A 26,548-nucleotide genomic window follows, 5' to 3' on the forward strand; every position below is an offset into this window, starting at 1 on the left:
ATTTGTTTTTCTAAAATGTGTTTGGGATGTTTCTGGGTGTGGCGCTCCCAGATACAGCAAAGCAAAAAGGCAATCTGACAGGGCTCGTTCAACAATTGCTTTTCCTTAGTGGTGTCAGCTGAAGTTTGCCAAGGGGTTGAAAAGCGGCTTGTTTTCTGTTGGACCTGTAAGAAATGTTACCTCTAGCTATCCAACTAAGGTTACCAGATGTCCGGTTTTGACCAGAATGTCCGGTTTTCAAATTATTTGTACATGTCTGGTTCGTGGTACTGACCAGACATGCCCAGCCCGAGTAATTGATGGGAGAAATTTAACGATTCTGATGAATTTGCATATCAGTGACTTGGTGGGGTACTCAGGGGTGAGTGGGCGAGGTTGAAGACTTCTTTGATTGTAAATACAGGACCCCAGGAAAGATGACAAAATCTTGCATAGTATGCCTTTAAGCTCCACTCCTATTTGGCATAAAAAACTATTCTTGTTTAGCACGACCTCCTCTGCAGTGTCAGCACTACTCTTGAGCGGCACTGCCACACCTGCTGTTCTGTCAGTACTGATCCCTTTGAGCATAGACCCTGTTGGGTCCGTGCTGTTCCCAATGAGCACACCCTCCTCTGTTTTGTCAGTGCTGTTCTCAATAAGCATAGCCATCTCAACCCCTAGGGTCACAATCTGGTGGGTGTCATTCGCAACCTCAGGGGCCACAATTTTGTCATCATTTGCAACCTGTAGGGCCACAATTCTGTCATCATTGGTGACCTCTGGGACCACAAGGCTGTCATCAATAGCAACCTCAGGGGCCACACTGCTGTTATTATTAGTGTCCTTTGATGCCACTATGATGTAACCATTTGCGACCTCAGGGGCCACGATTCTGCCATTATTATCAACCTCTGGGGCCACAATTATGACATTATTAGCAACCTCTAGGACCACAATTATGTCATCATTAGCAACCTGAGGGACCATGATGCTGTCATTAGCGACCTCTGGGGCCACAATTACGTCATCATTAGCAACCTCAGGGGCGACAATGCTGACATCCTTATTAACCTCTACGGCCACAATGCTGTTAATGAAATTATGTTATCATCGTTGGCCATCTCTGGGGTCACAAAACCTTTAACATTATGCTCTGGTCAGTCCCATCAACATTCAAAGAAGCTATGGCTGAGACTTCTGGAGCAGGTCCCTCATGGTCACTTTTATCGTCAATTTTCTTTAGACTCATACAATAGGTCAGTAGCGCTTTCAAAAAGCACTGGGCTTCTTTCCCTTCCTCTAGTGCTTTGGTGAATGTGTCCCAAGTCCTCTAAAGAAATCTATCGGTGTGTAAATAATAGCTTTTATATATGTAACTTTAAGCTAGTTTTACAATTGTGGAAGCAATGAGTGGGTATGTTTACATGCACACTCACATATTCCGATGTTATTCCAAGCAACCTCTAGGGCCACACATTTTAAAGTCGTATTTGCAAGATTAATCTCATATTTAAAAGCCACATTTCTGAGATTTTAAAGTCATAGTGGAGCAGGTACTATCGTATAATTTTGTTGTTTATTCCTAATGGAAGAATTTTTTAATTACATTACATTCATTTTTAAATGAGGCAACATTAGCCTATGGAGGGCAAGGGTTCTTATGGAATGTATATGGCAGCTTTATGATAACTAAAGTCTTTATTTCGTTTTTTCATTTTATAAACAAAAATGAAAAATCAAATAAACAACTGTTTTTTATTTATTTTATTTTTAGCCTTGAAACAAAGTGACATTTCAAATAGTACGCTATTTTTTAAAAATGCTCATTATTCGGTTATTTACCCTCTTGTACGTCGAATGTGGGAGTGGCTATGGGTTTGGGTGCACTTCACGCTGGACCACAAATAGGCCTAGTTCAAGTTTCCTACTTGCTGTCCCACAGTTGAATAGACTTATCTTTCATTTCTTAATGAGGCAACATTAGCCTATGGAGGGCAAGGGTTCTTAAGAAATTTGTATGGCTGTTATCAATAAATAAATGGATGAATTGAAAATGTGGGAATATATAATTGTGCATAAGATAATAATAATTTCTAAATAAATCTACGAACAAGTAGATCCATTAATTAATTAATTAATTAATTAATTAAAACTGAAATGGTTGTTGCGTACAGGTGGACTAGTATGGAAACTCGTGGTGGTTGGCAGTATGTGACCGTTGTTGTAGTTTCAGTATAGCAACTGGTTAGTAACTTACGTTTTTAAAGCATATAAAAGCTTCGGAATTCACAGTTGTTGCATTAATCGGTGTAATTTATGTCGTTGAACAAAACGTGAAACTCTCTTAACTTTATGTAAACAAAGATTTTATTTTCGGCAGAAATTATCATCTCAATGGGGAAAAAGCATTGGAAATCTGCCAAGGGAACTCACGGCTCAAACCCCCTTCCGGGTTTTTAGGACTACAAAAATACGTTTTTTGGCCCTATCCGTCTTCCGTATAATCCACCTACATCAATGCGCATTTATTTTTCTACTGAACCTCAGAATTCGAATTTCGTATGTAAAATGCTCTAAAACCGTTGCAGTTACCCCTGACACTTGTAAGCTCACATTCAGTAGGCTTTCTATTAATTTCCGTTGCTCACTGCAGCAAGGTTTCCTAAACGATCAAATAATAGGAACGACCCCTATTTAAAAACGTAAGTAGTGTATGTAGTGGCTGCCTGTTAGCTAAGCTGCAACACCTGCTTTCTTAAAATTGCAGAAACCGTAGGCTGTTCGTCCAACTGCAGGCAGCCAATAGCCTAAAGCCAACTTTAGACAAATTCGGAAATGTTATTAGAAAACGTAGGCTATTTGTTTTAGACATTCGTAAAATTAGTTGTTAGTTCAGCTATTTTAAAAATAAACACGACAGAAAATCTAGCAACTTGTCTCACAAGACCATAACCTTTTATTTTAAATGCAGATTTATTTAATTTACTGTATCATATTAAGTTATGCAGCACAATTTTGCATTCTAACTAGAAAGTGGTATCGATAAGATGTTTAAATAGAATTTTGATGCATGAATGCGCTATAAAAATTTTAAGAAATTAAAGAGCCTCCAATAATTGTGTCACTTTCCCAATGTATTTGCATTTAACTGAATTTAACAGTTTCAGGTAAGCCTAATAGCCTAGCACGTTTTATGTTTACCCAAATTGCTTTGTGGAAAAAGTTACCAACGAACAGTATAAAAATGTCTGCTGCATCTGTAAATTTTTATAAACTGATACCATCATGTGACAGTGTGGAAATCTTGCTGTCAATCATAATCTGCTTAATTAGTGGTCGTATATAGATTAATGGGGAAGGGCAATAGATCATTTGACTGAAAGGCTCTGTTGACCTGTTGAGGGATGACTGTATTTCAGAAAACTGCCCTAGATAAACTGGTGTCCCTTGTGAATGTTGTGATAACAGATTGATAACTGGAGAAAAGGCTTAGCACACATAGGACAAGCCACCAGGGTGCTGCTATGCTTGAGCAGACTAGGAAAGCAAATGAGAATCAACCAGGGGTGTGAGACCGATGTTCTGGCAGTAGATCCTTTGTGACTGAGAGGCACAGACGCTCGAGGAGTTTGAAGAGAGGGAGTTCTAGATTGGTGAGTACCCACTGTGGCCAAAAATCAGTCCATTGAAGGGTAGGGCTCAATTCCATTTCAATTTAGTAATTTCAGGAAATTCACTAAAATACAGTTAATAAAAGCAGAATCCTCATATAACCTTTTGGGAATTTTTCAATTCGTAAATTAATTTAAATTAATTTACTGAATTGAATTGAAATCTGTCCCAACCCTGGTCTCTTGTAGTTAGTTAAGGGATTGGAGCAACCAAAGGCAAAATTGGTGGAGGATGCTGCTACACACCCAGCACCAGGATAGAAGGGCCAACAGACTGTATTAGACATTCAATATAAGGGGGGTTGGGGGGGGGGGGGTTAAGGATAAACAAAAGTAAAAAATACAGGCTTGTAGATATTACTAGCAAGCAGCAATATCCAGTATAAATCTATTACTCACGAATCTATCTAGCGTAAACTGCTGCCATGGTACTAAATTTAAGTGCTGGACATTGAACCATATATTAATATTTAACCTAGGTGAATATGATGAAGTGTAATGTAATATGTCTGAAATTACTTTCGGGTTTCAAGCAGTAGCTACAGAGGTGTTGTGTTATGTACTTCAGTAGTGAGATACAAGTTTATGTGTAGTACTAAAGCCATTGTCTGTTTCTGCTTGTCAATCCACAGCGTTGTCCTAAGTGGCTCAGTGATTTTGGTCACTGGGTAAGGGACAGTGACTTTGGGCGCTGGGTAGGGTCACTCTCCCCAACCCGGAAAGCGATGTTGCTGCTGGAAGCGGCACTGTGGCTCCTCCTATTGGGTCTGCTGTCTCAGCTCAACCTGGGGCTGCCCTGCCTCCTGCTGTCTCTCTCCTACTGGCTCTATAATGGGCCTTTCCACATGGCAGCCAGGAGGGTCTTGCGTGGGCTTCACAATAGGTTACATTTTTTATAGAGTTGCGTTTTGTGTCAAGACATAATTGATGTGCATACATTCTCACATCAGTAATATTGTTACCGACACTTCTTAATTCTATTTGTGCAAATTATTAAGAAGATGCTCATAAACATGCCATTCTAAATTTTTTCATTATTATTTTATTTTTATTTATTTAAAAAATATATATATTGTCATTATTGAATGGTTTGTTGGATGATCCAGATTTCTCTTCCTTCTTCACATTTCACAGCAATTAAACATCATAAGTGTTTTCTTACATGTCTCAGCAAGCTTGTTCTTTGCACACATCTAGTTAGGATCAATCTTAATCTAGTGCCCAGTAAGGCAGCACTAAACAAACCAAATAACAAAGCGTTATGAATGAAAAACATTCTCATCTCATATTTGAATCCTAATCATATACTGAGTTCCTAATATTTTGGAACCACTGCAGTGGTTTAATTAGTAGGTGTATTAGTTTGGGATTTTTCAAATTTAGCGTAAACTAATGCGTCCCAACATTACTAATAATAAGGTAAGTTATGCTAAAAGTGTTTATTAATGATTAAGCTATATACAGTGTACATTTTGGAAACGTTGGAGTTCTTGTACATCTTGAAAACGCGTAAGAAATGAAAAAACGCCCTCCCACTGTCATTGAACTACGATTCCCACAAAACCGTGAGCCGTTTTCTGATAATGTCAATATGGCTGCTGTAAAACAGACAAAGGCAAGAGAGTCTCGCTTCGATTTGAAGTCAAAATAAGGGGCAAAAAGAAGGCTGCACGGCTTTGCACACATTTCGGTTGCATGTTTAGTAACGTCGTCTGAAACGTTAAATGAAATTAATTTAGGACGCATATATTATTCCGTTAATGGTCTGGCAGGCGGAGGCCCTTGATTCACAGATCAAGGTAAGTCTTTGTATAGCTAGCTGGCTGGCAGCTTCGACATTCCAGTGTCTATCTAGGATCTGCTAACGTTAGCAATAGCTTGCTACCTAAACTAGCGAGCTGGCTAGCAAGCAATTATCAGTTGTCCTGGACGCCACACTGCAATCAATTATAAATAGCTACCCTGCTTACTATGCATCTTCATGATTTATGTATATCTAGCTAAGTACGTTAAACTAGGCGCTAGCTAGAACGGTTCATTCGACAGTTTACCAGCTGATGAACAAAAAGTGCAAGGAGACCGTGGCGTTAGCTTTCTAGCTAGTTGTTAGCTTTCAAGTTAGCTAATACTAGTAGCTAGCAGTGCATCAGATGCATGATGTGTACAGTTGGGTAATTTATTGCAATGGCTGGCGGCAAAGAGACGGTGTGGCCATGTTTAGTTCGCATCGCTAGTTAATTATCTAGCTACGCAAGGCTGACACATTTAGTAACAATGTCTTAACATTCGCCTACACATTGCTTGATACGTTTTGTGATTGAGTGGACTAAAGTTCACTTTATCTAGCTAACTTTAATTGTTTGTATAGGCTAGTTGCTAGCGGTATGTACTGTAGCATGTTGTAGACATAATGATAGCTAGCTTTTACTGTTTAGCAGTTTATTTGTCCGTCACATTGGCACGAAAAAGAGGGCGTCGTCTAGATAACATTGCCATAGGTAGCCAACTTGATATAACATTAGCTCACGATTTAATCATCCACCATTTAGTCTAGGTGGATCTATCATCAAGAGGGGCAGCTATCCTGGGTTTATATAGTCCGCCTTGCAGAATAATGGATTTTCTATGGGGTCAGTGCAAAAGTTAGTTCTTGGAAATACTGCTTCGATTTTTTCTTGCGGTGCTTCAAGAGTACGGATGATTATTCTTAGTGTCGCTACATTGTTGATAACTATAATGGATTGTATCGGAATCAGATTAGAGGCGGTTTTCTGTAGTTAGCTGTTACGGCGTAAGAGGTTTTGGAACTCCGTACCCCGTTCCCTTCCTTTTTAGGGATCTGTGTTTACCGGGACAATGGAATGCCTTTGATTATACGTGGATCGACGTATAATTGTTACTGTGTAGGCCTAAGAGATATGAAAGTATGTGAACTTGACATCACAGGACTTCCATTGCAGCAGGACGGTTTGAATGGCCTAGTTGTACTGATGTTTGTAATGACATATCAGTCATCACGCCTTATTTGTATTCTGTGTGAATCAACCAGTTTCGAACATTTCCAGATACAGAAGTTTATACTGACTAGTATTGACAATGGCGAGGGAAAATGGAACAGAGCATCGAGGTAAATTTCAAAGGCTTTAAGTAACCTCAGGTAGGTTAAATTGCCGATGCTGTGATTCTGTCCACAATAACTTTTTTGTGATCCAGTAATGCTAAAATCCTGACCTGAATAGAATTGGGTTTACTCACACCTCAAAGTAAAGATTTGGAGTTGAGTTTAATCACAGTAAGTGTGGGAGATACATAACGGATTGAACTGGGGTTGAACAGACTCAAATTGCTGGTAATAGACAGGTCCCATTGCTTGTTCAAGCACCTTCAGTAAAACTATTCTGTTATGCCAAGAGTCCTCATCTGGATTTGAAAGAACGCTGTAAAAGAAACTACTGTTTGCACTGAGAGCAGGAATAATGGCACTGCTGCAAGACCAGCCATTTGCTATTCCTCAAACATTTAGTTCATATGCTAATTACCTAATTGACTGCTGCTACTTTTACAAAGAGCCAGGTAAGTAGGTCAAATCGGTTACCGGGAGAAACCAGTGTGCTTTTCTCTCTTCTTAAATTAAACGCTTTTTCTTGAACAGCTTTATCAGTTTTGTTGCGTAATCACAATACAAATTTAATAATTTTCCAAAATCAGAGATTTATGAAGCGGCTGAAGTACTGTAGACCTGTGAAAATATCTTGGAACTGAAAGCACTTTTATTTTTGCTGGGAAATACGACAGCAGTGAAAGCAGTCAATTCGTCATTTGTTTATCTTTTTGCACTCTTCATAATTTTTTTTTTCCTGTTTAATATGCATGCAGAATAGTCCTTCAATTTCAGTCAGCTGTTTTTGCACAGCTCAATGGAACTGTTCAGCGGGAAATGGAAATTTTCCACATTCATTTTCGAGCCTTGTACTATTGGAGCGATTGTAGTCTTTAGGTAGTTAATGAGTCTTCACAAGCTAATGCTTGACGAGGATGTTACATTTGAACAAGAGGATTTTCCGCATGCCCTCAAGAGTTCTTAGTGCGGCAACAAGGTTCCCATTCACTTGTCAGGGAATACAATTGGTTCGTTTCTTCCTTTGAGTATGTCTTTTATGTGCTTTTTCAAATGGATGAAAATCAATAGTTTGTCCCAGTAATTTCCAATGATCAGATAACATATAAGAAAAGAATCCCAAACATTATAGCCTAGTAGCAAAACATTTATATGTCCATTGTTCCATAGTCCGATGACAGTATTCTCATATTCCATAGTAATTGTGAGGGTTTTTCTTTTTTATGTTCAATGCTGTTGAATTTTGCTTAGAATTTGTCTGAGTGAGTTTGTTATGTTTAGCAAAGCTGAAGTTTTTACCCAATCTTAAAATGTTTCCTAGGCTGCAAAATATAGCTTAATACTGTATTTCCAAGCTGCTAAAAAATTGTGACGAAGGTGATCATTTCTGATAATTTGGTGTCTGCCATTTTCTGTGTTTTTATTTATTGGTTACAAACTGTTATTACATTACATTTATATAGCAGGCCCTCGACCTACAATTTTGGAGAAACATAAGTGCATTCACATGGTTAGTATGAGTAATAGTGCCAGACCTGCTTAACCGCTGTCCCACCAGCGAGTAACATTGTTGCATCGCTAGTGCAGGCTAACTGGACTAACCAAAAATCAAAGCACAAATGATAAATACAGTGTATATTCATGACAGTTCCTAATACGATTAATAAAGGCAATGAAAATATTACCTAAAACCATAAAATACTTTAACCTGTATAAATTGGTGCAAAAGTAGGGAGTGCTATAGGTCAGGGTTGTGAGGAGAATAGAAATGCCCTCTGAAGAGGCGGGTCTTCGGTCTGTGTCGGAAGGTGGCCAGTGATTCTGCTGTCCTGACCACTTTGGGAAGAAAGTTCCACCACTGTAGGGCCAGACGCTGGGAGAGTCCTCCATGCAGGGAGGGGAGAGCCAGTCTCTTCTATCTTTCAAAGCAGAGACATCTGACTGGGTTCTAGTGTTTCTGAAGGTTAACTGGATGTTTGGTTAGTACTAGTATTGCTTAATACTCTCTCTCTTTGCAGGGCCTTTCAGAACAACTCTGTGTCACTAATTAACAAGTTTGCCAAAGCCAGCTGCTCTAACCAGTTTACGTTGCACTTCCTGCACAAATGGCCAGATTCTTTTTTTTGGTCAGATGCTGCACATTGACTTAAAAAAAAAAAATTCTTATTTAAGCAGATATTTTCTGAAGTTAAATGTCATCAAAACAAGAGATGAAAAAAACTATGGACAGTCAAACATGAGAGAGGGAACAAAGAATATAGGCTAAGTTGAACTCAGGGCTGAATGTGTAACTGCCATTTCAAAGCATTTTTATGCACATGAATTTTGTATGTATTCTTATCCAGCAGCTCTCATTGTGCATGCTGCGGGCTGGCCAGCCCAGAGTAAATGCAGTTATTATTAGTCTTTAACACTTTGCATAGGCTACTTTGTCAGCCACCGCATGCCTCTTATCTCGCATCATCAAAATATCTGTCGCTCGGCAACCAGCGCTGTTCTTCAGACTGTATGAAGATGTGGAGGCGTGGCTTTATTGAAGGTTATACGTAATATTTATGTTAAGACTGCTGCTGCCTAGACAGTGTGCTGCTGGGCATTCAGCAGTTGATCAGGATCGTATAGCCTATATTCAAGTATTATGGTTGAGTATATTTAAGCTCAGGTAGTGTTCTTTACAACACACTTTCAACATTTTAGCTTCAGTACATGTTAAGCTCCTATCTGAACATCCCAGTACCACAAAGGCGGATTTTCATTTGCAAAATAATCAACCTCCTATTTGATTTTTAGATAAATATTTGTTTGTGGGAGAAACAGGCGAGAATGAGTTTGTATCATAACAGTTAGCCTACATTTTTTTGGACTTGCTTTGTAAGCACTTTTGAAGCAAAATTGATTCTAGCCTCAAAAGAAAAGAGTTTGCAGATGCATCAGATGTTGGAGATATTTTAAAGTTCCTGAAATTGGATGGTGAAGACTGTTAAAAAAAAAAAAAACTTTTGGCTGAACGAGTATAAGGGATCCCCCAATCACTCGTCAGCAGAAATATAGTTTTCTTTTAATGCTTCCCCCCCCTTTTTTTCTTTTTGCTTACACTGCAACGTTGTTCCCGGCTTCCTTTGTCGAACTGGGAGAGCGCAGACAAAAACGTTATCTCCTCCGAAATGCAAAATGTCAGCTACCGTTTTTTTTATTGCCGAAGAAGATGCTTAACGTGCAGCTCGACAGGCAGACTTGCCAGAGCCTGACTGACCAGATGCCTGATTGCTGGTGTGCAGCGAGACGCTGGCGGACTGGAACCCTCCCATCCCTGGGCTGCTGGCCAGAGTCACCACTACTGCAGCAGCGGTCCAGATTAGACACCGGACCGTGGGATCCGATCGTTCACTAGAATAGTGCCTAAACCGGTTGAGCCACCCGGTAGCTCTCCCTCAGTTTCAGATTCTTGGTATGATGAAAGAAAGTTTACAGTAAGGTATGGAAGATGTTGAAATTGTTGTAACGGCTTACAAGTGCACTAAGGGCTTAATTTCTGCTACACGAAGTACAGTGTAGGCTAATCTTAATGTGTCAAGGTCCTCTCCCAGCTGCAAAAACAGTAACCGACAAAGACGCAAGCTTTCATCCGCTTGTGTGTTTTTGTGAAAAGATGAGCTGCCCGCTGTTTTGATAAGGAAATTCTTATTCCCGCAGAACTACTAATGAGATAAGGAAAACTTGTCTTGTTTCTGCTCTCCTCTTCTGAAGGTCAGTATTCTGGAATTTTCCACCGCTAAGAATCCTTCCCCTTTAGGAGGGGCATATGACGGTTGTATTCATCTGTGTTCAATGAACTTGCCCTGTCAAAGGTATAGCCCCCCATAGGCCGTTCGAGCAAAGCGCTGTGTTTGTCGAGGAATCGCCTCTTCGACCTGGTGATCGCTTTTCCGCAACACAGGTTATGATGCGAGGCCTGGCGTGGGAACCTGGAAAAAGCAGTGGAGGAGAGTGATGTATTAGCTGTAGGGCAAAGAGCCTGTGGCTGTACACATCGTACCCGTATTGTACACATCTGGCTTAGGAGCGGAATACATTTACGGGATGTTTATACTCAAGTGGACCAGAGGAAGTGTGTGTGTGAGCGAGATACCACTTTGCTTTTCTAAATAATGACTGGTGGCATTTGCACTGATGGAGGAAAGTGTTTTAATATTGCGAAGGTTATTTAAATGTTCCATTGAAATTGTGTATTGAAGAACCTTAGTGTGTAAGAGAGTGAGAGTGAGTGAGTGAGTGAGTGTGAGCGTGAGTTAGAGAGAGAATATCCTCTTCCCTCTAGAAGACGTAAACGAATAGGGTGTTTACACCACCCAAGTTGGAACCGAAACTATTTACATCTGCTAAAAGTTAGCGAGGCCCAGGCTATGTTTACGCTGTTTGCATATGTACCTTGGTCTGGGCCAGCACTCGGCCTCTCTGTTGGCTCGCCTTCTCTGCTGTGATTAGCGTAGTGCGGCGGTGTCCGCGTTTGCCCTTGGGGAGCATCAGTCGATCCGCTTTTTGCTTACGCTTCGAAATGAGCGTCGCGTTCAGGGCCCAGGTGAGGCGAGGTAATCGCCTCTCATTCGCTGCGTTAATTGATCGGGTCCAGCGGTGAATGTGAAATACTGATGTGAAAACCTGCAGACCCCGTGCCAGAGTTAGGATGCCACTGCAGTTGAAGCCCGGCTAGCGGAAACATGCGTATTAATTGCGATTTCATGGAGTGAGAACTTCCCACAGGCTTCCTGTTTCATTGCATGACCTTGAGGAACCCTGGACAAACGGGAAAGGAATCGAAAAGGATTTTAGATGTTGCCATTTAACTGTTCTGAACTCATGCTATGAAATGAGTTGCAAGAGTGCATCATACTCCCCAGAACGGGCTCAGGCCATTTCAGTGGGGCCCTAGGGTCAGGTTTGACCATAGTGTCACCCAGGAAGGTCAACTATTTATTCTTCAGCACAGGTTTTCCTTCATCCAGCACAGGTTGTCTTCCGTCTAGCACTGGTTATCCTCCGTCCGGCACAGGTTATCCTCATGTAGAACAAGTTATCCTCCTGTACAGGTTATCCTCTTAACACAGGTTGTCCACCAGCATTGATTCGGAAATTGCACAGTTGACGTTCAGGCAGCTTGAGCATACTTGATGTACACTAATGATTGAGGGGTATCATTATTGACCCCAGTGTAATGCTTGTCCAAAACCCCACAATTATTACAACAGTGTAACATTTTTAGCCAGTTTTTGACTCGTAATAACCTTTTGCTTCAGATAATTCCATGCTATTAAGAGTTACAGTCCGTGTGGGCACTTTTAAACGAAACGAGAGGCTGGCTGCCCACATTCATGACACGACGTGCTAGCCTGTGGTGGCCTGTCCAGATTACAAGAAGATGTTTGCAGTGATGGGACAGGATGGGCCTACAGTTGCGATTGAGCTCCCGCCGCCCCCCCCCCCCCCCCCCCTCCAAAAGAAAATCTGTTGCCGTTCCCCCAGCTGCAGGTGTTTGTTTTCTCGGCTACTCTTTCAGTGAGCTCTTAAGTCTGCAATTAGAGAGCCGAACCCTTGTGTTGTCTAATGCTGTGCATGAATGGTGCGCTTTCTCTCTCAAGAAAGCGTTCGTTCTTTCAGGTCGATGAAGCCGATTACCCAACATTACACCGTCAAGTTCCTCAAACAAGCCCATTTACTCCCAGTCCAAACGAGCTTAATGAGCTGCACTTGAATGCTAATTGCGTGTAACTTTGTTTGCTGCTAACTAAAACGCAATTAAATGTAATTCGAGCGGAGTGGCTGTAATCAAAGATGAGCAGCGAATCCGGTGGGTTCAGTTGAGACGTCGAGCGGTCGGGTAATTGTTTTCTGGGCGCAGGGACAGGTGTGCTTGTGTAAGGCTAGTGAAAATGCAAGCCAGGAATGTCAGTGTTTCTTAGCATGAGGGGGCGTGGTGCACTGAATGTCATCAAGCCGGAGGTGGTGCGAACCTCAACGTGAAATATGACGATATTGGAAAAGCATCTTCAGAGATGAATGCTTATTGCACGGTTTCTGGAATGCCCGTGTGCATTTTTGGCAGTAAGAACCAGCAGGCCGTAGCTCTTTGTGATGAATATCTTTAGCGTAATTGTTTAGCTAGATGTCAACGGGCACATTTTTCCGGGCGCTTTGTTATTGGGGCTCATATTTCCTCTAACTTTGGTCTTGATTTATTTCCGAAACTTTGTAAGAATGAAGTAGCAAGTTCCCTCTTCTCCATAAATCCCATATCATTGCTTTCCAACACTGAACATTTTATCGCCATTTCAGGCGAGCAGTGTTGTGCAGGGTAGCTCTGAATTGAGATTGTGCTCTGTGTCTGCTCTGTCAGATATCAAGGTGACACCACAGATGTTCGATGAACAAACCAGATGGCCTGCTCCTGCGGCCCTTCTGTCCTCTTTCTTATTCAAGGACGTTTCCAGCTGTCCGTGTTGCTATGCTGGCTGTGGATTCCGCCTTCAGCCATGCCCCGGAATATGAATTTTCATAACAAGCCAGCAAATCGCAATACTTTGATTCAGGAGTAACAGAGGTTAAGGATATGCTTTTGATTATCTGGTTTGCACACGGTCAGTCTGGTGATTTGTCATGTTTGTTTGCTTCTTTTTTTTTTTTCCCTGTATTTGTTGAAAGTAGATGATGCTTTTTGTTTTTTTGTTATCCTGCGACAAGAAACAGATTGTTCGGGATGCACTCCAAACAAACTGACAAAAAATTGGCGGTAGCTGCCTGTAGAAGAATAGGCGCTCTTCCCAATACAGAAAGCTGACTTTGGGAGCCAACGTCAGTGTTGAAACTGCAATCGAGACTAGAAAAACTGGCACAAGTAAAAGAAAAAGGTGCTTTCCTCTCAAAACAGCCTTACATGGGCCATTCAGTTACCAAAAAAACGCCACCGCCTGTTTGTTTCATAAATAGCCACTTGCTCAGCGTGCTATGTGCAGACACATTTGACCCAGAAGCCCAGATTCACATTAAGCGTATGGTATGTGTTCATTTCACCAAAAATGTACCTTTTTTGAGTTGCCCATGCCCTCACTATTTAAAATTAACTTCTTCCTCCCACCCCTTTTTCTCCCCCTCTTCTTTGTCTTTTCCTCTCTATCTCCCTGCTTGTTACCTTCCCCCGCTCTCCTGTCGTCCTCTTCTCCCTCCCTCCCTCCCGGCCGGCCGGCCTGGCAGAATGTCCCACTACACAGACGAGCCGCGTTTCACCATCGAGCAGATTGACCTGCTGCAGAGGCTGCGGCACACGGGCATGACCAAGCGGGAGATCCTGCACGCGCTCGACACCCTGGAGCGGCTGGACCGCGAGCACGGGGAGAAGTTCGGCCACCGCGCCGCCTACGCGGCGGGCCCCAGGGCCCCCGGGGGCCCCGCCGCTGGCGGCGGCTCCGCCCCGGCCGCCCTGTCCTCCTCCAGCAGCAACGGCGCGCCGGCGGCCTCGTCCTCCACCGCCACGGCCACCGCCGCCACCCAGACGCAGTACCGGAGCAGCCTCTCCCCGTCGCCCACCAATGGCTACGACGCCTCCCCGCCGGCCCCCGCCCCTTCCTCCGCCGCCGCCGCCGTCGTCGCCGCCCAGAACGGGCGCGACGCCCTGTCGGCCGTGCCCAACGGGAAGCTGTCCCCGCCCCGTTTCCCCGGCAGCAGCGGCGTCGGCGTCGGGCCCGTCGTCCCCGCCCGGGCCTACACCTACGACGTGGCGGACGAGGAGATTGAGATCGACGACAAGGTGGAGGAGCTCATGAGGTCAGTGGGCTGAAGCGCGAGAACGAGCCCTCTTCAGCACAGCCGGCTGCAGCCGGGGCGTGAAATCCGTGTTTAATATTAATGCGAGTCAGATGTGCAAAAAGGAATGGGATTCATAGCACTCTCTCACCCTTTCTTCACATCGCTTTTGTTTCCTGTTTCTCTTATCCACTGTCTTTCTCTCGCTCTCTCTCTCTCCTTCTCCCACCCCCTTTGCCGCAGGAGGGACAGCAACCTCATCAAGGAGGAAATCAAAGCCTTCCTGGCCAACCGCCGGATCTCCCAGGCTGTGGTCGCCCAGGTCACAGGTGCGTAGGACGACTCCTCCCCCTCCAGGAATGACACCCCTTACCATTCACGTTTACATTTATGTTCTTAGTTCATGGATCTATAGATATGCCGATGAGCTATTTAGTATCATATAAATATTGAATTGATCACAAGATTACCACGGATGTGTGTATACCAGACAAGGTTGATTTTAGACACGGTTGCTGAACGCTGGCGTTAGTGGACTGCTCGGTGGCTCATTTGGTTATGGCAAATCCAGTCCATGCCAGGGCTGACTGTGGCCAGTACCTCCACAGGGGGCAACACGCAATTGGTGATTGCATCGCCCTGGGGTATGGAAGAGTTTGGTCAGTTAGGGGTCCGTGTTTCATCAAAATCTAGCTATCGGGCACCCGTGGACTGCAGGTCATATCGTGTATGAAAGGTCTTTCTCTGATGTTACTATGTAAGCTTTGCTGTAGACTGTATTGTGAATAGAAATAGCTGGTGACACCACACGTTTCACACCACACAGAGTAGAACCACGAATGTCTACGCTTCCTCAAATTGGCAGTGCGGTTTGTCGAACGCAGTTACGGTCGCAGATAATCGGACTTTCCAAATTAGGGTGGGAATGGGAGACGTTCAACACCATGTTTGGCCCCAAATGTATTTCTTTTAAAAAGTAGTTTATTAAATATAATGATAATAATGGCACCAGTTTGGAACCCCCAGTCGACCACAGTTTGGGGCCTACTGGTGTAGATCTGTGGTGTAGTATTGGTGGTGATTTCTGTGGTGCTTCTCTCTCAGGGATCAGCCAGAGCCGGATCTCCCACTGGCTTCTGCAGCAGGGCTCGGACCTCAGCGAGCAGAAGAAGAGGGCCTTCTTCCGCTGGTACCAGCTGGAGAAGACCTCGCCCGGTAATGCCCCCCTCCATCCCCATCGCCAGAGCACACCGCCCGCCCCGCCCGCTCCGCCCGCCCCACCCACTCAGTCCCTTTACAGCTGTTCGATGCGATCGATCCATTATTAAAAGTATGATGTTTTTTTTCCATCCAACGTGTCCTTGTTTCTGTCTGTGCTTCCAGCTGTGTCTAGTCTCTGGCATGAAGCATCGTCTGGTGTGTGTGTGTGAGGGCGTGGAGGGGGGTGGTGGCGCCCTCTATGGGCTAGGAGGGGTATGGCACTCCCCAATCAGAGCAGTGAGGTCCAGTGAATTTTTCCAGCAGCATGGGATGTTTGACATTATACATAAATAATGTAAAATGGATACACAGTCTGATTTTACCTCACAATTTGACTCAAAGGGGATTTGAGTACATTGTTAGAGAGGAGACCTCAGTTAAATTTTTTCACTGTGTTTCTTTAGTATTCCCTAACATGCCCATTGAACTGGTCTGTTGGAGGATGGTGGTGCCCCTCAGCCTGTTGAATTGAGGCCGTATTAATATTTTTGTGGACGACGCAGAGTGAGATCATGGGGACAGACGGATCATGGGAGAAGTACATTTGAGATTTGATGTTCTCCAATGAAATTTGGCAGTTGAAACTGAAATTAAGATTGGCAACAGTCCTGTTTTGTCACAGATCATAATCACTGTTTTGACATTATTCTTAACATAGCACTTGTGCCGGGAGAGACTATGAGGCCAGCTTGGAGACTGACTGTTTTGACTAGTGGTGTCTGTTCTGTGTGAATAAGTGTGCATTTCTGTGGACATTACAGGTGTGCGAGAGAGAGAAAGAAAAGAGTCTCGCTGCACTGGTGTCCTTCAAATGACGGGCTATCTGCCAATAATGGCTGCAGAGACTCCATTATTTATGCGGTGGGGTGCAGGGTTCAGGGTGTTCTTATTAAACGCTGGGGGGAGGATGACTTCCTGCCGCTGCGGTGGAATTTCGCACCTTCCTCTGCCGGCTGGTCACGTTGCCGAATCAGCCCCCAGGTGGAGAAAGATTTTATCCAATGAAATTGGTTGATTTGAGTCTATTTGGAGGTGTCACACATTGCTTCCTAACAACCTGTGATAGCCAGCCAGTATTATGAAGACATAATATCACAACTCAAATGAAAGCATGGCAGACATACAATATGTGGGAAAAAAATGATTCTGATTATTGGAAAATGCAAGGCATTTTAATCTTCCGAATATTGCCAAGCTCAGTTTCCAAGGCACCGGCAGCCAGCCGGGTGAGCTTCGTCAGGATTGGGAAAGCCGAGTTGCGGCTAGCTCTCGGCTTTGTTCATGGTGAGTTTTGGTCCTAGCAGAAGAGTGCGAATCGGTGCACTCCATAACTCCATATCGGCAAACACTCCTGTTATCAGATAGGCAGGCAAGCTGTCATGAATTTACATTGTTTTTTGTACGCAATGCCATATCATACATCATACATTACCTGCATTATGATGGGGACTACAACTGGAATTGGCCAGTCGGAGGCTTTGCTTTGTTGTTTGTGTTTGTGCAGCTGTGTTTTTGCCCATTGTTGTCGAAGGACTGGTTTTCCAGTCATAACGTCAGGGGTCGGGTCGGGTGCAGGGCTCACCGGCTCTGCTGACGCTGCAGTGCGGCTAGCGTCCCCGGCAGCTGATATTGCGGCTGACATTGCGACGCTGTCCTCATTGCTCCGCCCCATGTCTTGACGCCGTTCGTGTTGCTGCCCCTGTGCCCCTCCCCAGGCGCCACCCTGTCCATGCGCCCTACCCCCTTGGCCCTGGAGGAGATGGAGTGGATGCAGACTCCGCCCCCTATAAGCTCCGCCCCCGGGAGCTTCCGCCTGCGCAGAGGGAGCCGCTTCACCTGGAGGAAGGAGTGCCTCGCCGTGATGGAGAGGTGAGAGACCTGAGGAGGAGAAGGAGGAGGGGAAAGAGTTTAAAGAAGAAATGGGCTGAGAGTGAAAGAGCATTGTATGTCTAAGGTTAATACCATGCATACAAAGTCATATATACCATGGTGAAGTAGTATTAAATCAGTTAAAATAATAATAACAAATGCATGTGAGCAATAATCAAGGGGCCAAGTACTGTAAATGGCCATCAAAAGGCATGACTTAGTGTCATGAGTGTGATGACTAAAACAAGACTTGAATGTGTCATTATTTTTAGTTTTATAGTTCTTTTTTTTTTTTTTGGCACCCGGCGGTGAAAGAAAATGTGTCATTGTTGCCATGCCAAGTGGCCAAATACAACATACCATTGAAACATAAATGTAGACATTGTAAAAAAACAGTATTGTGATAAAACCCCTATTCCAGTTGCAGCATTTAGAACCTATGGCTCTAGAGTCTAGACCCACTCCAGAAGCATTTATACTTCTAAGGCACCTATCCACTACTTTACATCTCTGCCAAACAAATCAGTTGCCATTTTGGTTCTTAAGATTCACCACACATCAGCTGAAGTTGGCAAAGATTTATTTAAGAAAATGATGAAACTGGGTGTGGTTATACAGAGCCATAATGGCGGCTTGGCCAGAGTAACAACCATTAACATACGACAATCAACCAGTGATCGTGAAATAGGGTTATAATAGTTGTGACATTGTCTGTCATCATTCCGCACGCAGGGGAGGGAGAGGGCATTGGCTGTCCGTACGCAGCCAATGAAATCCCAGCGGGTGAAATACCCGTAGCGCACTGCTTCTGGGTGAGAACTCTCACCCCACACTCTCTTTCCAGCTACTTCAATGAGAACCAGTACCCGGACGAGGCCAAGAGAGAAGAGATCGCCAATGCCTGCAACGCGGTCATACAGAAGCCAGGTGAGACGGGCGGCCAGAACGAATCGGATACGCTTGCGCACACTGTCGCGCCATCGTTAAATATGCGAGAAAGTCATAGTCAAGCAAACTGATTTGATTATGCAAATCTACATTCCATGAGTGTCTGGCTGTGGCCATATGAGGGTTTAGAGCCGTTTGTGCTGCAAGTGCAGACAGATGGCGGAGGTTTTTTTGAGACGGCGTCTGAGAAAAATAGGAAGTGATACATACAGAGGTAGCTCATCCCTGTTCTCATTTTCCCCGCGTCCAAAAAAAGGTTCTTCTCCCATTCGCTTCCTGTATCAGTGGTCAGTGCTTCGCTGTAGTTTTGACTGGATTATGACTGAAAAACATTTTTTGTTATCTTTAATTTAAAAATAACTGACATTTTTTTTTTGTCTTTGCAATTTTCTAGAACAAAAGTTTTTTTGAAGGAGGAACAAAAGCCCATGCTTTGTTTTGGAAACGAGTCTGTTAAAGATGATTAAATCTGCGTGTTTAATTATTGATGTGGGAGCATTATCTGCTTTACCCAGGGAAGAAACTGACTGAGCTGGAGAGGGTGACTTCCCTGAAGGTCTACAATTGGTTTGCAAACCGACGGAAGGAGATCAAGAGGAGAGCGAATATCGGTAATGTACTGGGCTGTATGGAGGGGGGGCCATATCTCCGGGTTCACTTTAGACAGCGTAGCATCTGGCTAGCCGGAGATAAGGGGGTGCTCTTACACGCTTCCGTCAAGAGGTTCAGTCACTCATGCAGACCAAAACCACATAAGAGACAATAGTTGTGTTCAGCTCCATTGCAGTCCTTATTTAAGTGCTTGAGACGTCGCTGCTCTTCCAACACCATTAGGATTATCCTCTATTGCAGTGGTACCCAACCTCAGTCCTGGGGAGCCCCTGTTTATGCTGGTTTTCGTTCCAAGCACAGTTGCAGACCCAGGATTTTAACAAGCTGTTAATTTTTCATGTCTAGAGGGATTATTTACCCTCTTAAGCCGCATTGTCACAAATAGCTGGGGTGAACAATTCCTCTAAACATAAAAAGAAAAATGATCAGTTTGTTAATATTCTGGGATTGCAGCTCTGGTTGGAACAAAAACCAACATACACTGGGTGTCCCCAGAACCAAGGTTGGGAACCACTCCTCTATTGGGACTCAGTCACGTGTGGCTCTTCTATAAGGAGTCAGTGACCTGTGGCTCTTCTATAAGGAGTCAGTGACTTGTGGCTCATTTATAGGGAGTCAGTGATGTGTGGGTCACCTGTATGGAGTCAGTGACGTGTGGCTCATCTATAGTAGGTCAGTGTTCTGTGGATACTCCATTGCAGGGTTGCCCAACCCTGTTCCTGGAGATCTGCCGTCCTGTAGGTTTTGATTTCAACCCTAATTTGACATGCCTGATGCTACTAATTAGCAGCTCAACAAGATCTCTGGCCGTTGAATGTGGTGGGCTTTATTAAGGTTGGAGTGAAAACCTACAGGATGATAGCTCTCCGGGAACAGGGCTGGGTGATCCTGCTCTACGGAGCCAGTGTTGTGCTGTTCCTCAACAGGGGCTCTGGGTCCTGTGTAGGATCCCACTGATGTGCGTATTATTTATAGGAAGTCAGCGATTTGTAGATTTTCTGTAGGGATGCTGTGTCATGCGGGCAACGCCTGATATGTTATGGAAAGCTCTGTTTTTTTCGAAGAAGCAGCAATCCTGGAGAGCCACGGGATCGATGTTCAGAGCCCAGGGGGCCACTCCAACAGCGACGACGTCGATGGCAACGACTACTCCGAGCAGGTAGCGGAAGACAGAGGGTTCCCTCAAGTCCCTAAAAACCTTGAAAGTGCTTACTTGAACGCAGAAAATCCAGTGTTGTGAAGCCAGAAGATACTTGATTTTATGTTGGTTTAATGCACTTAAGAAAAGCTGCTGCACATCCCACACAATGAAATTCCTAGCTGTAGTGAATTCGGTGACGTTATTGTTCTGTTTTCAAAGGCACACAACCTGGAAAACCCTGTTAAACTGGTTACACTATGAGAGTGGGATTTTCAATACAAAAGGTCTTAATGGTTTACTCTAGTCCATTATATGATCATGATTTATAAAAAAAGGTCCTTGAAAACTTAAGAAATGAAACTAAATACCCTGAAAGTTACTGGAAAGTCTTGAGTTTTGAATTACAAATAGGAACACTGAATATCAGGATTAAATTGCAATGTATAGTGATACCCAGTTCACTGAATGGTTCCCCCTCCCAAGTACATGGAACAGTCCATTCTCAACCCAGCCGCAAGCTTGCTGCTATTGAGGGTTATGGGCAACGTTGTAAGGGGAGTGAACACACATTGGCTCGGTCCATAGGTCCTTTGTACCTTTGATTGATTCCAAATCGTAACAACTGTGCAAAAATGACTTTCGTAAACTATTGCAGGCCTGCGATGCTGTCTTTTTTGAAAAGAGGCCATTCCCCCGACCCAGATTTGACCTCTCCCCGCCCACACAGGTATGCTAGACGCGCAACAGAAATGTTTGGAGCTGTCACCACTTTCTCAAGGTTGCCATTTGTGAAACACCAAAACTAATTGAGTCAATCGTTAAAGAACATCTTTCAAAACTTCTTTAACAAACCATGGCGATAACATTCCTGGGCCCAAACCCTACACAGAACAGATTGAAACAGGCTTCTGGATGCTTACAGCTCAAACGTAGCATACCTTTGTGGACATGCCACTGGGTTTGAAAGCTTTACAGATAAATATTATGAAGATGAAATGTATTAGATAAATATTTCAGGGTTTCGTGTGTTTGGGAGGAGATGATTTAACAGGCTTGCAGAATTATTTGTAATGAAAAATCCCACCTGTGCTTGACAGTTTTAGACGATTAATTCCATATTCCTTTTGTAAAAGGTACCAACTTCTAAATGAGGAAAACACATTTCATGAATGAACAGCACTGTATGTTCGTATACTGAACATCTTTTTAAAAAATGTATTGCTGTATTAGTGTATGATTTTATAAAAAATAAAGTACAAATATTTTAAACATTGCTTAAATGTTTTGCCATCAATTTGATTGATCATTCATGAATGACTGATGCCAGTGTGACTGATTGTTGCATATGCACTATTTCACCATTTTCATTAGAGTGGAGGGCTCGTGTAGTGAATTAATTACTTATTTGAATGGGGAATCTGGTAAATAGGGTAAATAAATTGAAACGACAAGAAACCCTTTATGTAGGGAACAATGCTTTCCTGCGAGTTAAGAATTTTTGAAAGATTCGATTAAGTGATCGCTAACGACTCACCGTAACGCGTTTGCGTGACTGAGTGGTTTAAGCGCTAAGAGTTTAAGAGCAGAAAGATTAACCGATGAAAGGGTTTAACCTGCTGAAACTCAAGCCGAAAACCAACAAAGCGTGAAAGGAATGGATTTGCCTTCATGCCGTTGGAATGTCGGTTGCTTGACTAAGTTACCCTTTCTCAAACCAAAGTCTGGGCTTCTGTCCTCCTTGAAAATTTTTTGAAAGTTTGAATGTTCTAGATTAATGAATAAAACGGACAGGGGTACCTTAATTTTGTCCAACAGGTGTAACAGTGTTAATTCAGCACAACAGAGAAGTATTAGACCTGCATCTGACAGTATTGAGCAAATACAAGCACACGGAGTAGTATTACAGTATTAGCCAAGTGTAACAGTGCAGAGTAGGTGAGCTTTACGCTGAAGCCTTAATTTTGTCTTTGAAAGCTATTTTAGTTCTTCCCTTTGCACCGCACCAACCTAAAATCAAATGCCCTAAAATAAACTGCCCTGATTTCAGGGGGAGCGGTGAAACTAAAAACGAATCCTTCTTGCGATTTTTAGGTGCCCGTTTTGCCGCCCAGTTGGCTGGCGGCCAGGCCCAGCCTGGGCAGCGCGGGACCGCAGAGGGCCCCACCGGCTGGACGGCCGGGCGCGGGGCCGGGGAAGGCTGAGGGGGGCCCCAGACTGACCGCTGTCTCCTGGTCTCCCCCATCCCTCCAGGACGACAGCAACAGCCACGGCGAGCACCAGGACCCCATCACGCTCGCCGTGGAGATGGCCGCCGTCAACCACTCCATCCTGGCGCTGGCCCAGCAGGGCGGGGCCGGCGGCGAGATCAAGACGGAGGTGCTGGACGACGACTGAGGAGGCGACCCGCGCGTGGGGGGGGGGGGGAGGAGGCGGTCAGGGAGCAGGAGCGCGGGGAGGGAAGGGCAGCGAAGCGAAGTGAGCGCGTGCGATGGGGCCGCGTTCGCCGTGGGGCGGGAGGACTAAACGATGACCAAAGCCGCGTGTGACACCGTGTGAGTTCCTGCTTCACGCCCAAAGCCACCCCCCACCTCATGTTCTCGTGGTCATGGCAACCCTGCCTGCTCCTTGATTGGACTCCACACGTTCCTCTTCTATATATCTACAGGTTAAGTGTGAGTACAGCATAACCACGTACGCTTTTGCCCATTAGAAAGTTCATTTCATAGGACCCCACTCGCCTCCCCTTGGCATGGATTCTGTTCACTTTCAGGGTGTTTTGTCTTTCCTTCACTGTAAAAAAAAAAAAAAAAAAAAAATTCTGTCTTAAGTGTTTTAGTCTCGTAGTCTCGAGATTTAAAATCTTATTTCTTTCTCTCAAGTGGAAAATATTATCTTGTTTTAAGGTACTTTTTGCTTGGCAAGTGAAATTGCCTGACCCCGTTGGCAAATCTTAGAATGAATCAAACTGTCCCACTGCACTGGCAATCGTTTTGTTTTGTTCAGTAAAAAAGCAATAGAAATAAGATTTTAAGTGTAAATCTAAGACTGAAATGCTTAAGTTTATCATTAACCTTTTTTTTGTTTTCAAAGTGTTTTGTTTGAGCACCTGATACAATAACCACCTCCGGACGCCCGACCCCTCCCTCCCTTCCTCCGTCTCTCCGTCCCTCGTGAACGGGTGACCGAGGAAGACGGCGTCCCTCTCTTCCTTGGTTGCACTTCCGTACCTCCGTTTCCCACTCTAGTCCCCCCCCGTCCTACCTCCCGCGCGATACGGTGTAGCGACTGGTGCCACGCCCCCCCACCGGCGCTACCTCGCGCACGATGGTCCAGTAGAACAGGCGTCGCTTCTCCAATTAGCTCACGTACGACGTAGCAGAAGAACGCAGGGTTGGAAGTCTCTAGCTTGTCTCATTTCGGGAGGAGACCGGAGGTTGCTAGCGTAGCGCGTTTTAGAGAGACGCTGGAGGCCGTTAGCGTAGCAGATTTTCTGAGCGAACGCAGAGCTTGCGCCACAGCGTGCGAGCCTTCGTTCCCGTGGTGATTCAAGAAAAAAAAGGGACATTATATATTTTGGACATTTTATGTTTTGTTTTTTTTTTCTGAATCATTGCTCAATCAAATGAGGGTTTTTTTTTATTTAAAATTTATGAAATACAAATGCTTCTGTGTGGAGAACGTGACTTTAAAATCCCAAAGTGATCAAAAGTGTGTTGAACTACAGGAGGAGGATCTGTGTGTCATAGACTAACTCAGTCCCAGGCGGCACGGTGCTCGGGTTGGCTGGGGGGTGAGATGGCCGTGATCCCCGTAGCTGCTTAGCTGGGGGGGGACACATACACGCACCAGCCTCCCGACAGTCATGCCAGCAGGGGGCGCCACCCCCAGCAAACACGCAGACATGACAGAGCCCTGCACTTGTGAGTCGCAAATGGAAATACATTTGACTGTTGCTTGAACCCAAAGTGATTTTAAAGTGGAATTATTTAAGAACATAGCAGATGCTCCTGCTGTCCAGAAATGCTTATAATACATACTGTTGAATACATTGTTTTATATCTAATTAATTTACCAGACACTGTTATCCAGAAATACTTTTTTAAAAGTATATAAGTACATTGAAATTGGTTACTAAGAACACTACAGAATATTATTATGAACATACATTGTTATAGAGGCAAAACTGCTACGGTCACTAGTCGTAGGGATTATTAATGGGTCAGCCTTCCCTGAGACATCAGGTGGGCTGGAAATGCTAATCAGTCCTTTGGTCTTATAAGGGTTGTGTTGGAATTGATTGTGATCGTCTGAGTTCCTTTTCTGCTGTTTGACTGTTAAATACCGTATGGCAAAACATTCTGGAGTGTATGCCTCCTGGTCAATATTGGTTAATCTAATGGTATGAGTTTCAGATGCTTCATAACCACAGGCAAGACGTTTGTTGAAGGAAATTCTGACTGACATGTTGGATAGTAGTATCCAATCCCAGGAGAACAACGCATCATTGTCTACTTTTTTTTCCCCCGTTCTTTGTCCCTGTTTAAAGAACGCAGATTATTAATCGACTGGGCATTAGGCACATGAGGGGACAGACTGTAATGAAGCAGGCGTGGTTCAGTGGTTTGTTTCTCTGGAATACGGGGGAAGACGGAAAAGCTAGCAACTAAACGGTCATTTCCCCCTTTGTGTGTTATCCTATTGGCTCTTAGGATGCTGCTGGTAACGTGAAATGAAAAATAATAATTTTTTTTTTGCTTAAGTACTCTCTGTCATGTACTTTCTTAAAGTACTGTCTGTTGGATGACAGCTAAGCTGACTGGCAAATTGTGCCGCTTCAGAATCTTTGAGGCACTGCTATCAAGTAACCTAACGCTTGTCTCTATATGAAATGCTTGTTGTACAAGGTAAACAAAAAACCTTGAAAAATTAATCAGACAAAATGTATTTTTAATGTTTTTTTTTTTTTGTTCGGGTTGTTCTTCCTGTGTATAATTCTGCTAAGCAGAGATGTATAGAATGAAATGAGACGATTTTTTGTTATGTTTTTGAAAACTTTTGTTTTGTTAATTTCCAAAAGTTTTAATATTGAACACTTTTGTTTGTTTTTTTCCATTTTATGCTTTTTTATGTAAACTACCTGCCTGTTTGTGTTTTTAACTGTGATTATTCTTAAAGGCAAAGCACCCCCGGTATTTTAGGTAAAGCTTTTTTCTGTTTATTTTAATAATTGGCAAATGATCCCTGAATTAGTAGTAGGACTTATTAGAACAGTGCATATCCAAACTAAGACAACCCACTGGAGCTGCAGGGCAGCGGTGGCATTGGACTTGCTGTAGCCAGTGGTCAGCCATTTTAAGATGTGTGCCTTGCTTCCACTTAAGTCTCTATTCCACCCTGCCAGGGTCCTCAACCTCAAGGGCAGGACAGCTAGCAGACTTCACACCTGTGTGCTGTCGCTCTGCACTCTCCTGTATATTTTATCTCGCAAACATTTAAAACGAACACCTGTGTGTTCTTCAAGGTACTCCCTTTTCTCAGCTTCCATGTGTTTGCGTATAAACCAGTGTTTCTCAACCCTGGTCCTGGGGACCCACTGCCCTGCACGTTTTAGATGTTTCCCTGCTCCAACACACTTGATTCAAATGAATGGGTCGTTATCAAAGCTTCTGCAGAGCTTGATGACGATCCATTCATTTGAATCAGGTGTGTTGGAGCAGGGAGACATATAAAACGTGCAGGGCAGTGGGTCCCCACGACCAGGGTTGAGAAACACTGGTATAAACCGTCTCTCCGCTATTAAATTGACTCACACGTTACAAGTGTTAAGGTTGATATTATTTTAGAACTTGAACTGTGTCAGAGCAGTTGTTGACCACAAGCAATTGGGTATCGAAACAAAGTTTGGCTTCCTCCAGAATGAAAGTAAACGTCGAGTGTGTTACGAGTTACCATTGTTCCGTGGCAAACATTACGAAAAATGTGTTTATACATGAAAATATCGTATAGCTGTCAAGCAGGCAGAATCAAGTATTAATCCAAGCCTGTGTGTGTGTGTCTTGTGTGTAGTATCGGTATATAAATTGTGTAAAAAGAAACAAAAGACATATTTTGTGGATAACTTGGTATCGAGGGTGGCTGTGAATAACAGAGTCA

The 26,548-nt window shown here is 43.8% G+C and overlaps 1 protein-coding gene and 1 long non-coding RNA gene across 14 annotated transcripts; both read left to right on the forward strand.

Annotated features, from left to right (window-relative positions):
- The first annotated feature begins 2,441 nt into the window (after window positions 1–2,441).
- On the forward strand, window positions 2,442–4,659 carry LOC118212310. 2 transcript variants are annotated; one of them, XR_004762200.1, is made up of 3 exons: window positions 2,442–2,585; window positions 3,451–3,635; window positions 4,286–4,659. It is a non-coding gene; the product is annotated as an uncharacterized LOC118212310 (long non-coding RNA). The 2 variants fall into 2 exon arrangements; XR_004762199.1 differs by having other exon boundaries at window positions 2,443–2,684.
- A 556-nt stretch (window positions 4,660–5,215) lies between these two features.
- Window positions 5,216–25,009, forward strand: LOC118230336 (homeobox-containing protein 1-like). Of its 12 annotated transcripts, none has more exons than XM_035423237.1 (10): window positions 5,216–5,452; window positions 14,017–14,586; window positions 14,809–14,894; window positions 15,670–15,780; window positions 17,541–17,694; window positions 18,539–18,621; window positions 19,158–19,253; window positions 20,319–20,413; window positions 21,051–21,122; window positions 22,487–25,009. In XM_035423237.1, exons 2-10 carry the CDS (start codon window positions 14,018–14,020, stop codon window positions 22,787–22,789), a joined length of 1,569 nt encoding a protein of 522 aa, XP_035279128.1. In that variant the 5' UTR covers window positions 5,216–5,452; window position 14,017; the 3' UTR covers window positions 22,790–25,009. The 12 variants fall into 12 exon arrangements, with proteins under 12 accessions (XP_035279128.1, XP_035279199.1, XP_035279156.1 ...); XM_035423308.1 differs by having other exon boundaries at window positions 22,646–25,009; XM_035423265.1 differs by having other exon boundaries at window positions 20,322–20,413.
- Window positions 25,010–26,548: the final 1,539 nt, after the last annotated feature.

Source organism: Anguilla anguilla, chromosome 1, assembly GCF_013347855.1.
Source record: "Anguilla anguilla isolate fAngAng1 chromosome 1, fAngAng1.pri, whole genome shotgun sequence".
Classification (NCBI taxonomy): Eukaryota; Metazoa; Chordata; class Actinopteri; order Anguilliformes; family Anguillidae; genus Anguilla; species Anguilla anguilla.